This window comes from Malaclemys terrapin, chromosome 1, assembly GCF_027887155.1.
Source record: "Malaclemys terrapin pileata isolate rMalTer1 chromosome 1, rMalTer1.hap1, whole genome shotgun sequence".
NCBI lineage: Eukaryota > Metazoa > Chordata > Testudines > Emydidae > Malaclemys > Malaclemys terrapin.
Genome location: NC_071505.1, coordinates 66,668,952 through 66,683,249, shown reverse-complemented (window position 1 = coordinate 66,683,249; position 14,298 = coordinate 66,668,952). Strand labels below are relative to the sequence as shown.

Here is a 14,298-nt window from a genome sequence, read left to right as displayed (position 1 = left end):
AGGTAGTCCCAGACCATCTAATATTAAAGTTGCAGCCTGATTAAATCCATATCATGTGTCTCCTGTCCTTCTTTCGGTATAGCCGGACAATCATGCTTTCCAGTTATTTAAATACAAGTAATTCTCAGTAGTGCCCACAATGGCAACTAATAGCAAGGGAGGGAAGCAGCATGGTGTGGTACAGCAGGCCCTACACTAGTAGTTAGGAGACCTGGGTTCTGTTCCTGGATCTGCTAGTAAGTTTTTCTTCTTTTTCCAAGAAGGATGTTGATAAATTGGATAGAATTCTCTGGAGAGCTACAAGGATGATTAAAGTGTTAAGAAACTTGCCTCATAATGATAGATTCAAGGAGCTCAATCTTTTTAGTTTAACAAAGAGAAGGTTAAGGGGTGACTTGACTGCAATCTATAAGTACCTACGTGGAGAACAAATATTTAATAATGGGCTCTTCAATCTAGCAGAGAAAGTTATAACACAATCCAATGGCTGAAAGTTGAAGCTATATAAATTCAGACCGGAAATAAGGCGTACGTTTTTAATGGTGAGAGTAATTAACCATTGGAACAATTTACTAAGGGTTGTGGTGGGTTTTCCATCACTGACAAAAAGTCAAGATTGGATATTTTTCTAAAAGATCTGCTCTCAGAATTATCTTGGGGAAGTTCTCTGGCCTGTGTTATGCAGTAGGTCAGACTGCATAACACAGTGCAGATCACAGTGATCCCTTCTGGTCCTGGAATCTATGATTTTACTAAAAATTAAGCATGTCTGTCCTTGCCCCAAAGAGTTTCTAATCCAGATTTTCAAAGGTATAAGGGTCAGTTAGCTGCCCAACTCTCACTCAAAGTCAATGGGAATTGGGCATCTAACTCCCATTTATACCTTTGAAAATCTCTCCCCTGAAAGACAAAACAAACAGAATGAGAGAAGAGACGAAAGGGGAACAATAAACATAAGAATGGCCGTACTGGGTCAGACCAACAGTCCATCTAGCCCAGTATCCTGTCTACCGACAGTGGCCAATGCCAGGTGCCCCAGAGGGAGTGAACCCAACAGGCAATGATCAAGTGATCTCTCTCCTGCCACCGATCTCGACCCTCTGATAAACAGAGGCTAGGGACACCCTTTCTTACCCATCCTGGCTAATAGCCAATAATGGACTTAACCTCCATGAATTTATCCAGTTCTCTTTTAAACCCTGTTATAGTCCTAGCCTTCACAGCCTCCTCAGGCAAGGAGTTCCACAAGTTGACTGTGTGCTGTGTGAAGAAGAACTTCTTTTTATTTGTTTTAAACCTGCTGCCCATTAATTTCATTTGGTGGCTCCTAGTTCTTGTATTATGGGAACAAGTAAATAACTTTTCCTTATTTACTTTCTCTACAACACTCATGATTTTATATATCTCTATCATATCCCCCCTTAGTTTCCTCTTTTCCAAGCTGAAAAGTCCTAGCCTCTTTAATCTCTCCTCATATGGGACCCATTCCAAACCCCTAATCATTTTAGTTGCCCTTCTCTGAACCTTTTCTAATGCCAGTATATCTTTTTTGAGATGAGGAGACCACATCTGTACGCAGTATTCAAGATGTGGGCGTACCATGGATTTATATGAGGGCAATAAGATACTCTCTGTCTTATTTTCTATCCCCTTTTTAATTATTCCTAACATCCTGTTTGCTTTTTTGACCGCCGCTGCATACTGCGTGGACGTCTTCAGCGAACTAGCCACGAGGATTCCAAGATCTTTTTCCTGATTCGTTGTAGCTAAATTAGCCCCCATCATATTGTATGTATAGTTGGGGTTATTTCTTCCACTGTGCATTTCTTTACATTTATCCACATTAAATTTCATTTGCCATTTTGTTGCCCAATCACTTAGTTTTGTGAGATCTTTTTGAAGTTCTTCACAGTCTGCTTTGGTCTTAACTATCTTGAGCAGTTTAGTATCATCTGCAAACTTTGCCACCTCACTTTTTACCCCTTTCTCCAGATCATTTATGAATAAGATGAACAAGTGGTGATTGATCATGTCCTGATAATTTAGGCCTCGGGTGTAATTTTCATTTACACAGATTTGCACCACTCTGGCAGTGTGAAGGGGCCTTAAAGTAAATGAGACTCAGGGTCCACATATGTTCCTGATTTTGTATTGCATTTGTGTAATTTTGTATTTCATTACAATAACACAATATGTTTTTTAAAGGCATTTGTGCCTGAAATCTTATGCTTTTCATTGTACATTTTGACTATCACGAAGACAAAATGTCTCAAAGCACACACAAGTCACACTAAATTCTTCAGTAATAGCTGTAATAATACAGTGGGCAGCCTGAAAAACTTCCGAGATGATGGTAAGCCTCTTCAAGTTATTTTTTAAAAAGTAATACAATAAATCACTTTGCACCTGCATGCAGGTTAGAATTAAATGTAAGGTGCCTTTGTCATGTAATTTTGCAAATGGATGTTATTTGAAACTGTCTTACTCTGAAATCATTTTGTTAAAAAAAAAAAAAGTAATAGAACATCCCTTGGGGTTTGTTTCCCCTGCCCCTGCCTGTTGTTTTGCTAAAAGCACCTGCCTTAAGTTGTTGAATAATAGCAGTGTACTAAAAATCACTTGGACCTTTGCCTGTCTGCAGCCTACTTTGCTTAGGAAGAACAATTTTTTCAGTATATGAAAGGAAACTAGATATGTCTCATTTAACCGTGTTCTTTCTTCCTTAGTCTTTATAGGTACATTCATTCAGTAAATAAAACAAATTTCAGGCAGTATTTTGAAGTTTTGCTCACAATGTTCATATTTACATACAGTTGTCCATCTTATCCCTTTAAGACACCTGCATAGGTGGTGATGCACCTAAAATTTCATGTTTTGGCCTAGCGACAGATATAACGTTCATACCTTTTTTACATCTTAAGGTAATGTATTGATACATTAATACTAATAGACATTCTGGAACAAATTTTGCCTCAGTTTACATCCTGTGCAACCCCACTGAGATCAGTAAGTGGGTCTCAGGCTACGTCTACGCTACAAATTTGAGGTGTGATTCCCAGTTTGCATACACATACTTGTGGTAACTTGATAAGAGTGAGTGCAAATATAAATAGTAGCATAGCTGCAGTAGCACAAGCAGCAATGGTACGGCTTAGCTGTGCCGAGTACATACCCAGGTAATTCAGGTGGGTTTGTGCTTGGCATGGCTAAGCTGTGCCACCACTGCTTCAGCTACTGTGGCTACACTATTTGTACTCACACTAGTTCTTATCGACTCGAGCTAGCATGAGTCTCGGCTACACAAGCAGGGAATCACCCTCCCCCAGATCATAGTGTAGACATAGCCTCAGTTCTATTGGTGTAAATCCACAGAGTTATTCTGAATTTACACTGGTGTATCTGTCATCCGCCTCATACATTTAAGCAAAAAATTAGGCCCAAACAGGCCCATTGTATGTGCAAAGAAATGAACCTCCTCAAAACTCAGCTTTCTGGACAGCATTGTAGAGATCAGTTTTCAGAGAAAAACAATGCTTACAAACATTTTGGGGCACATTTCCCCCCCAGAACACAGCGTAATCCCAAATTTTCACACTTTAGTTAATCAAAACTCTGGGTTAATGAAAGAACCAATTATGTCCCTCAGGGCTGCACTGAAAGAAGATCTGCTCCTGCAGAGTTTCTAAGGGTTTGTCTACGCTAACTGGGGGATCGATGAGCAGCGATCGATGCATCCGCGATCAATTTAGCAGGTCTTCACTAGACCCGCTAAATCGGCTGCAGATTGCTCTCCCGTCAATGCTGTACTCCACTGGATCGAGAAGAGTAGGGGGAGTTGACAGGAGAGCGTCTCCAGTCAATGTCATGTAGCGTGGACCCCATGGGAAGTAGATCTAAACTATGTCAATTTGAGTTACGCTATTCACATAACTCAAATTGTGTAGCTTAGATAGAATTTCCCCTGTAGTGTAGACAAGGCCTAAGCTCTGCTTTAGTGGAGAGTCAGGATCCAGCCCTGAGGCACAAGGTGAATAACATTCATTCATAGGTCTTGGTTTTGGTTCTAATACAGTTGGTTTAATTTTCTTATCGAACAAAATCTCAACATATTTTGGATGGTGATGTGTGAGGCAGGATTGCTCAGAACAAGAAACACTGCAGAGTGTTATGTTGAGTATGTGATACATACACCTTACCTACCATAATCTTAGCATGTTGCAGCTCCTTTCCCTCTTATCCAACAGCACACAGCAGGCTCGTCCTCTGCTGCATTCCCTGTCAAACACACACACACACCCCTACACCCCTGGCACCTACAAAATGCTGCTGATACTTTCCCTACATCCTCATCTCTTTTTCTGCTTTCTGCCCGGCTCCAATACAGGACAGGCTCCATAATGTTTCTCCTTTTATGTCCCTTCTCTATGCAGACTCCTGCAATCCCAACTCACTGTAACTTTCCTAACCAGCCAACGTCCCCTGCAGAGATCCATACTGACACTTAAATAAAGAAGATCTCATTTGCTATCCCAAGCTGCAGATAAGAACTGCTTCTTTTTAATGCTATAAGGTCTACAGTAGCATATGTCTCTACTTTCTGCTTCACTTCCTAGGTGATGAGCAGCAGGGCTCTATAAACATTCTTAGCTCTGTTTATGGGTTTCTCTAAAAAGACTCTTGTACTTATTTATTGAACAGTTGAAAATGTTGAAAAGAACACTTTTTAAGCATAGTGAATTTCTATACATAGTGTCTAATCCAAAGCCTGTTGAAGTCAATGGAAAGACACCTTCTGACTTCAATGAGCTTTGAATGAGGCTCATAATGAGATATCCAGTATGAACGTGTTCAGTGCCAAACAAATAATAAGTAAATACATTTGATGACCTCAGTGCCACAATAGTAGGGTTTCAAACAGTGTGGGGCCGTTATTGGGATATATTTTAATTTAATATAAATATTTAACTTTTTATAGCTTGACTAAGAGAATCAGAAAATGATAATAGTATAAATAGATGAACAATGTTAGCAGCAAGGAGGAAGTAGAATTATTTAGTTTGGGACAAAGGGTAATAGTAAGAAATTAAGAAGGAAAATGTCAGAAAAGTCTCCTGACAGTGAGTGAAATGCATTAATATTGTGGAATAATCTCCCAAAGAGTAATAGAAACCCCAGTGTTCAGAGCATTGAAATTTAGACTGGAGAGGGAATAATCCTGTATTAGTAAGGAGATAAACTAGATAAGCTAATATGCCATTTACATGTCTAACTTCTTTGATTCAATATCCTTCATGCTGAATTGTCTTCCTAACCAGATATATTATAAGATGTTGTTTATTTTTATAACATATTACTGTGAGAATCATGCAAGAGACTAGTTTTGCAAAGGATCCTTGAGAATTTTGATGTCCCAATGCTAATGAAAACTAGGGATATCCCAGAGGCAGTGTGCTTGGCCTCAGAGAAAAGGGTAACAACCATGCCCCATATGTCCCTCTTACCTAACACTGGGATAGAACCACAACAGCAATTGGCAGAAAGAGAGAGGATGTATCAACAAGGGAAAAAAGAGAGGGCCCCAGAAAAACAAAGAATGGACACCTTTCCACTGGAATCATATTCCTTGGTCTGTGATGGTATAAGCCAGTGAACATCCTAACCTGCTAAAGAGAGAGGATTGGAGAGAATCAGCTTCTGTGTTTACAGAGAAAACTAAAATATTTATTTCTGAGGTGTCTGGAAAAAAAGAGAGTTTGGGACTGGGAACGGTTAGGAGGGTTATGATAGTTTAGAGGAAATTGGACAAACAGTAACTAAGACACAATCTAGAAACAGAGCTTTGGTGGCACAAACCACCTCATATGTATTTGATATCATAATACTTTGCTGGTGACAGCATATATGTAATGGCCACATTATAGTATCACTGTTGATTATTACTTAAAACAGGCAATAAGTAGAAGGAGCAGATGAAGCTGAAAAGATATACTTTGTTTCCATGCAAATGTTAGTAGTAATAAAACAAAAAAGATAGAGTTAGGGGAAAAAAGAAAACTGTTTGTAAATGGAATAGTTTTTGAAGTGATTTACGAGGCGTCTTCTGTTCTTCTGAGTTTTCAGAGGGCAATTCCATTGGCCATTAATGAGCACATTGTTTTGCTTTTTGAAATGCCAGCCTGAAGGATGAGGTGGCCGCATATAACTGACCATTAGTGAGGACACTAATAGTTCTGAAGTAATATTCTAGCTTAATGGAGTCTGAAAATAGGGTTACTACTGTACATTTCCTTTACCTTTAAAATGAATTTTTCATGTGGAGGTATCATCATAACTTTCCATGTCCCAAGTGGATTTTGTGGTGTACTAGCAGTTAAAATCAGTGAAAAAGATGGGCCCCTGGCTATAGGGGCTAATAAAGGAAGATGTCAGGGTAGTAAAGCACTGGAACAAATTACCTAGACAAGTTGTGGCATCTCCATCATTGGAGGTTTTTAAGATGTAATATACTTAGTCTTGCCTCAGCGCAGGAGATTGGACTAGATGGCCTACCAAGATCCCTTCTACTCCTACATTTCTATGATTCTATGTTTCATCAGGGGCCAATGCCTAAATAGTTCCTTTAATCAACTTTTTAGAGAATTCCTGTAACTGCAAGTGTCAGCCTCTTCCCACAGAGATTTGGTGTTTTAGTCAGCCTTGAGGGATGCTAAATTTAAGAGTAAGGAAACAGTAATTAAAAGTGATTAGGACAAGAAGCCTTGATGCTATGAAATGTGGACTCAATTGTCCTTGACATAGGCAGAACCAGGCAGCAGGTTTTGATTATAGCTTTACTTGCTATTTTAATAAACATGAGCCAGTATTCAAACTTTTAATATCCTGCTGCTTAACTATTTCCAAAAAACTATCCAGCTCTTTTACATAGCCCTTGTTTAAAATTTTTAATTTGTTTGGCTCTGTCTCTGCTTAGAGAAGTTGTAGCCTCACGGTAACTCTTTTATAAGTTCATTTCCAGAATCACAAGCAATTGGTTTTTTCAACTAAGTGTTTCCGCATGTGCCAAAAGTGTCAGAGCTGACAGCTTTCCTGCACTGTTTTATCTGGTTCCCACAGTACGTATGAGAGACAAACACAGGAATGTGTCTGGTGCTGACTATGCCCATCAAGGATACAATGATACTTACAGCTCTTCCAGGAAGCGGAGATTGTGCAGGGGGTTCGAGGGCAGCTTAGTGATGTTGTTCATACTGAGATCACTGTAGGGGAAAACAGACAGAGCCTTAGTATGGCATGCCACAAGTGTGGTATCCAGCTGCTCATTCCACACATTTTTAAGTAGTACATTAACAAAAATTAGTTCCTCTGCCATGACTGATGAATCATTATCTAGTTAGCATTTTAAACATTTTTCTTTCTTAAGTAGACAGTTTTGTCAAACAAACTATATATGCTGTAGCACATCCACTTTCTAAAGATTCAGGAATGTTTCCTTGTGCTCTATAAATAAGCTGGTGTGCTAAACAATCTTTTTAGTCGAAGTTACTTTAATAAACCACTATACCATATTACCATTTATTCGGAATAATAAAAGGAAAGGAAATACATTTGTTGTTTTAAGACTGTAGCATATTCATGGGTTACTAAAAGTAGAAAAACTAAGCTGTACAAAAATAAGAAATTTGCATTTGTATTGACATTTCATGAATATGGAATATACTGCTTTTGTAATATAATGTGATGTACAATACTACTGATTTTGTCCTAAGTTACTTTAGGTATCTTGTAAAAATAAATATTTTGATTAAAAGAAATGGAATAAAAAATACATTCCTCTTTCTAACATGCTCCTTTTACAGGTTCTCAAATTGCATTAAATAAGTGAAATGAACCATAAAACAAGGGTGTAATGTGATCCTGCTCTGTAGCACACTTCCTGGTGGGGTTCCACAGTAGTTCCTGGCACAGGAAACCACTAGCCTTCTAAACTCTGGTCAGAACTCAATCAATTTCTGTTTTAGGCTAAGTTCCATGTAATTAAATTTTATTCTGTTTTTATTTGTATAGGTTTCTACCAGTCTTTCCTATACTTCTACAGTAACATTAGAGTTCGCTTACCACAAGAGTAAATGTAATAAAATAGCTTGCATAATAAAATACAGTAGACAAGATAGGATGACATCCTAAAATAGGAATAGCGTGGTTAAAATCAAAACATATTTCACACCTGTATATTATATGCAAGTATTTATGCTACCTTCTATTTTTAATAAGTTATTAAAAAGTGCCCCTAATAGATTCTAATTACTTTATATGATTTTTCAATGACTGATTTTTCTTTTCCAGCATCTGGGAGATCCTGAGATAAGCAAATGATCTGAATTTACGTATGTGGACATTTAAAATTCCTATTAATCACCACCTGTTTCACATTATAGAATAAATGATTTCAGCAATCAATCTTTTAAATTCAGTATATTTGATCTTCTACTGTATTGATGTTTCCCTGAAAATGTACAATTGAAAAATATACTTGGAGTACAGAATCTAAAATAACAGGGAACTGTGTTAATATTTCACAACCATTATCAAATCGCTAATAGAAGTAGGCCTCTGTATATTCACTTTAAAATCAAAGTGATTAATCAGGAAGCACTTTAGTTATGAATTCACATTTTTACTGTAATATTTCATCACCTAATTCTTTCATGCCATTGGTAGGGGAGTACTCTTTCATTTTGGCAAAGGAATAAAAGATTTATTTTGGCAAAGGAACAAAAATATAGATGCTGAAATCCCATCAGTCGAGTGAATTATAGATTAACGAATAATAAGGTACAAAGCATTATGTTAAGCAAAATCAGTTGGTGCATGCATTTTCTACATAGATCTTAATGGGATTTTGTAAATAAATATTTTTGCTCATATTTTATATTTTAAAGGACAAATGCTGATGACACCCGAAAACAGGAGCAATGCATCCTGAAGCAGGCACGTATATTGGGTATACTACAAAAACAGCTTTAATGTGAGCTCTGGCTAACACAGAACAAGCTTAGCTCTCTTGACTAACTGATTCCTCTTAATAGTAGGATTAATCTGCACAGCAGGGATGATACATGTACAATCCTGAGGACCTCACCTATCCTAACTCCTAGGACGCAGCTGGTAATACCTGTCACAAGCACCCTACAGACTGGCTTGTCTGCAACATCTTAGAGGGTCAGAATATAGGCAAACAGCTTTCATTCCTTGCTCCTTCTGTGGACATGCACCAGAACAGTACAAGTCACTCCCAATATACACAAACTTTTAGAAATTTCTTTAAAACTACCAGTTAAATCAACATTTTATTCTCTCTTTCTGTATACACACCACACTGCCCCTTCCCCCTTTTCTTGGCTCCTTTGTTTTTACAACATAACACAAAACAATAAGATATTTGTCTGCAACAGGACCACAAAATATTATCAGTAAAATAAGTTTACCCGTAGTTAACAGAACAACAGAAATGCATACCTCATGAAAGCACATTATTTACACACTTGCCCAATAAAGCCTTACATGACCAATTTTTCAATAGAATGGAAGCGCTGGTGCACATTTAAATCTAGGCCTCTACTGGCATATGCAATTACCCATTTGCACAGGCAGTTGTGTTTAGAAGCTGGTTACTCCTTTAGGCCACTTATACCACTTGTCCAGCCATGCTGGAAGTCAGACAGGAGGCAATGGATGTAGTTTAATTAGGCCACAACTTTATTCACTTAAAATATCTGGGAGTATCTGGTAACAAATTGTACCATGCAGGTCATCATCATTTCCACATAATCTCCAACTTGGTCCCTGCCATCCCATTCCTGTAATCCCTACTGTCCTGCCATCGTATGAGGCAAAAGGGGGCTCAGCTCCCCACTGCTCCAGATGTAGGAGCTCCAAGACCCCCTTTCTTAGCTTCTTTAAAAAGGCTAAAAAAAAAAAAAAAAAAAAAAAGAGGGGGTTGGCTCCCCGATGTACAGGATGTAAGAACCCAACCTCCCCTTATTCAGCTCCCTTACAGGATGCTTTTCTTCAAACTCTTTTCCAATCCATTTTATCGGATAACCATATCTCTTCCATTCTGAGTACCCACACTGGACATCCACCACAAGTTTTACATACTAAGTTGTGACATTATAACCTAACCCCCCTGCCCACCCTACTGGGTCCCAGACCTACTGTGAAAAAATCCACCCTGCTCAACCCAGCTGTTAGGGAAAAATTCATTCCCAGCCTCCAAGAAAAAGGGCAATTACCATAATGCCGACAGTTAGTCATGAGGGAACCTGGTCCTTTTGCAAAGTTCGTGGGTGGGTGGATGTTGCCATCCCAATCCTGGTAAAAGAGGTCTTCTCTGGGCTGCATGGGGTATAAATGCTCTCCCACTCTTCTAGTCAGCAGGAAGGGCCAGTGACCCTCCCCTAATTTGAGCTCAGCTGCTTCCTGCCCTTCCTGTCCATCGCTTTACACTTCCTCCTCATCCCCCTGTTGTAAGGGATGGCTCTTAAAGGGGCAACAACCATTTTCCTCCAGCCAGCCGGACAAGGACCTCCATACATGGAGGCCACGGTGAGCATATTTTGTGCATGCACCAGAGCCTCTACACACTAAAAATGTCCCGTATAAAGTCCAATTAGCCTGTCTGCCATTTGGGCTAATTCCTGCCATTGTGTGTAGTGATTCAGCAAGACTGCACAACCCTTACTCTTACTGGTGAGCACTTATGCATGAGAGAAGTCCCTGTGAAGTCAAAGGGACTACTTACGTGAGTAACAGTTCCACAACTGGGTCTGTCGAGTTAACGTAGGCAGCCACAGAAGGTCATACCAGCAATGCTGTAAATGCGTAGACTTTGGGCAGCCAAATAGAAATTCTCGATAGGGCCCAAAGAGACCAATAAACGAGGCTCCCAGTTAACCTGCCAGGCTTTGGCTCATGTTCCAAGAGGGCATAGACTTCAGGACAAGGAGCATGTCTATCAGTTTAGATAACTGCATTCATACTCCCTATCAGCACTAATTGCTAGCTGGTGGACAGTGGTCCTATGCATTGTTCCTATTGGGAAAAGTAGTAAAGAGTGCTATGGATTGTCTTATGGAACTCTGGCCTACACTAGCAGGGTTCTTTTTTCAAAGTGTGCATTTTCTACCCCCTCCTCCCCCCAATCTCTATGCTAGCTTGTCAGCACCAGGGCAGGATCTGGCTCTTGCTTGAAGAGAAGAGAGAATGGAGGATGCTTGTAAAATAGTATTTTCAATGTCACGATGAAACAAAACTCCAAATTAAAGGACCAAATCCTCAATTGACTTCAACAAAGCTATGGATCTGGCCCAAAATCTATAGCATTTTCAAATTCACACACTTGAAACAAAATAAAGCCACAAGCATTTCTGTTCAAATTTGATAGGCTCTTGCTTGACACAATGACAAATAAATCATATAAAAACACACAGTTAAACTTATAATTATTAGAATCCCACAATCATTTTAACATTTTACAATAGGGAAATATAATGCCATGTATTACCATTAAAACACATGTGCAACTCTCTCTGACATGAGTGGGAATTCTGCCATGAAAATAAATGCTGAAGGCAGTATATGGCTCATAATGTGAATAACTATAACATCAGACAGAAACATTTTTAAATTAATGCACCACTAAATTAGGCTAGAGTACTGCAAATGGCAAGAGGTAATTTGAGAGAGAGTGAGAAACAAACAAACATCAGCAGCCCATCAGTCTGAATTCTCAAACCAGTTATCCAGGAGTTGACTAGGAATTAGTGACATGTCAGGGAAAAAAACAACGTCTTTGCAGAAAATACAAAGATTTGCATGAATAATTGCAGAGGCAATAGTACTCATTGCAGTGATATCTTTCTTAATTATACCCTGTGCCAGTCTGCCACCAGTGTAGTAATTAAATTACTTCCAAACACATCTGAATTGCTAGGAGTCCCTATAGGCACTGAGTAACATTTTCTGTAGGAAATCCTTCTGAATATCAAGGGCTACATTTTCAAAAGGATAGCACTAGATACCAAATTGTAGTGCAAAATTTGGGTATTTGAGCCTATAACCACCTGATTTGCACACGCAGCCTGGTAGCTGAGAGGCACATCTGCTCAGATATGAACCCATTTTGCAACTACAAAGAGGGAGACTGAGCCTTAGCTCAGCTCAAATCAGACTGCTGAGGATCACCAGGAATGGTAATCAAATCTCAATCTAATTAATCTAAATTCAAGGGTTTCTTTCCCAGCAGGTGCACCTAAAGTATGAATACATTTTCCTCTTTGCTAATTTACAACAGCAAGGGCTAAATTTTTGAAGACTGTCAGCATTCAAAATGAGCACCAAATTTTCACATGCAATTTCGGTCGCTGAACACTATCAAGCGGGGTAACTGCATGCTCAGTCAGGTTTATTTTGCATGCATTTTGTAATTCAACTGCACAAAGAAACCTTTTAAAAGGTTAGTCACAAGGCTGTGGTCGCATTCAAAGGCAAACTCCTTCACTGTCACTTCTTTCCAAACTTATGAATTTTCCTTCACTTTTAAAAACTTTTCAGCATTCTCCATATAGCCATCCAAGTTTTTGAGAGAAAGGGAAATCCAAGTCCTTCCTTCGAATGCTCAGGGTATATCTATACTTTTGAGCTGGGGGTGTGCTCTATACTGGGAGCTATACTTGTGCTAACTTTCATTGAGCTAGTGAGCTAGAGCGTAACTACAGCAATGCAAGTGATGGGAGGGACTAGCTGCCCCAACTACATGCCTGTCCAAGACCCTAGGCATGTACTCGGGCCAGCTAGCTCATCCCACCACACATGCTGCCACTGTTACAGTCTTTTTTAGCACGCTAGCTTGATGAGAGCTAGTATGCAGGAGCACCGCCAGCTTGCCGCCCCCCACAGAGAAGGCGGAAATACCGCCACGGTCGTCACCCCCCAAACTGTAGCGCCCTAGGCAACCTCCTAGGTCGCCTAATGGGTTGCGCCAGCCCTGCTAGTATGAGTGCATCTACTCAAGCTGGAAATTACACCTTCCAGCTCAAGTGTAGGCATACCCTTTGTGTGTGTGTGTACACACACAATATATATAAACTACAAGATGCATGATGTGGTAAAAGGTTTCATTAGCATAAGTTTGGGATGGGCACAGTATTCACAAGTAGTGAAGCCATGAGTGAGTTATGAAAGTCACTCAAAATGAATGTGGATTTGAATGTTTCTAGTCTACCACACCATCACATTATTGTACATAGGCCACATACTTTACAGCAAAGTTATTCAAGGACTATTTGTGGTGTCCTTCTAAATCCAAGTGTCTTAGCCATTATTATTAGGTATTTGTAATTACAGTAGAGTCTAGCGGGCCCGGTCAAAAACAGAATCCCATTGTGCTAGGCACTGTAGAAACACAGAGACATTCCTTGAGTTCATCTGAACGGCTCAGAAGCTGAGGAAAATCTATTATACATTTAAAACATCTCTAACCATCATTTTTCTAGATATAAAAATGTCCTCAATTTATTGCCACTTTCAAAGATAGAAGGAAGTTCCATGTATCTCACTTGGAAGTTGAGAATCCACATATTCCATTGCTATGAAGTTCCCATTTCTAGCAGTGAAAGGCCCAGAGTTGTCATATGTTAGGAAGGTCACTGCTCCAGCACTGAATACATAGGTGCTGGAACTAGGGGTGTGGGGAGTGCTGCTGCATCTCCTGGCTTGAAGGGATTTCCATCATGCCTGGCTTTGGCTTTTTTGCTGCCCCAAGGAAAACAAATTAAAAAAAAAAATCAGGGCGGCCAGAACGGCAAAGCAATAAATAAATAAATAAATAAATAAACCTGCGGCACGGCCGGAGCGGCAAAGCAGGAAAAAAAACAAAAAACCTGCGGGGCGGCCGGAGCCAGGGTGCAGGGGGACTCCCTGTGCTGCAGACGTGCCCCGGCTAGTGGGGAGGGGAAGGGAGTGGGGGGGGAGAAAGAAAAGGGGGGGCGGCTGGGCTTCAGCTGGCGCTCGCCATGCAGCCCCGACCACCATGCCGCCTGCCGGGAGGGCTCCGCACCGCTCCGGTCGGCGGGGAGGGAAGGACACGGGCTGCCCTGCTGGGCTTGCTACAGACTTGGCATTGGCTGGGGCAGACGGAGCACGTAGCCCGCTCCCAGCAGGGCGCTCCCCTCCTCCTCACCGCTGCCCCCTACAGGGTTGCCGGATCGGCGAACAAAACAAAACAACAACAACAAAAAG

General features: G+C 40.2%; 1 protein-coding gene across 1 annotated transcript in view; it reads right to left on the bottom strand.

Annotated features, from left to right (window-relative positions):
- Positions 1-14,298, bottom strand: part of LGR5 (leucine rich repeat containing G protein-coupled receptor 5) — a 124,690-nt gene that overhangs the window by 64,026 nt on the left and 46,366 nt on the right. The window contains exon 2 of the mRNA XM_054026474.1: positions 7,185-7,256. Within this exon, the coding sequence (XP_053882449.1) occupies positions 7,185-7,256 (72 nt within the window). The remainder of the gene's footprint in view (positions 1-7,184; positions 7,257-14,298) is intronic.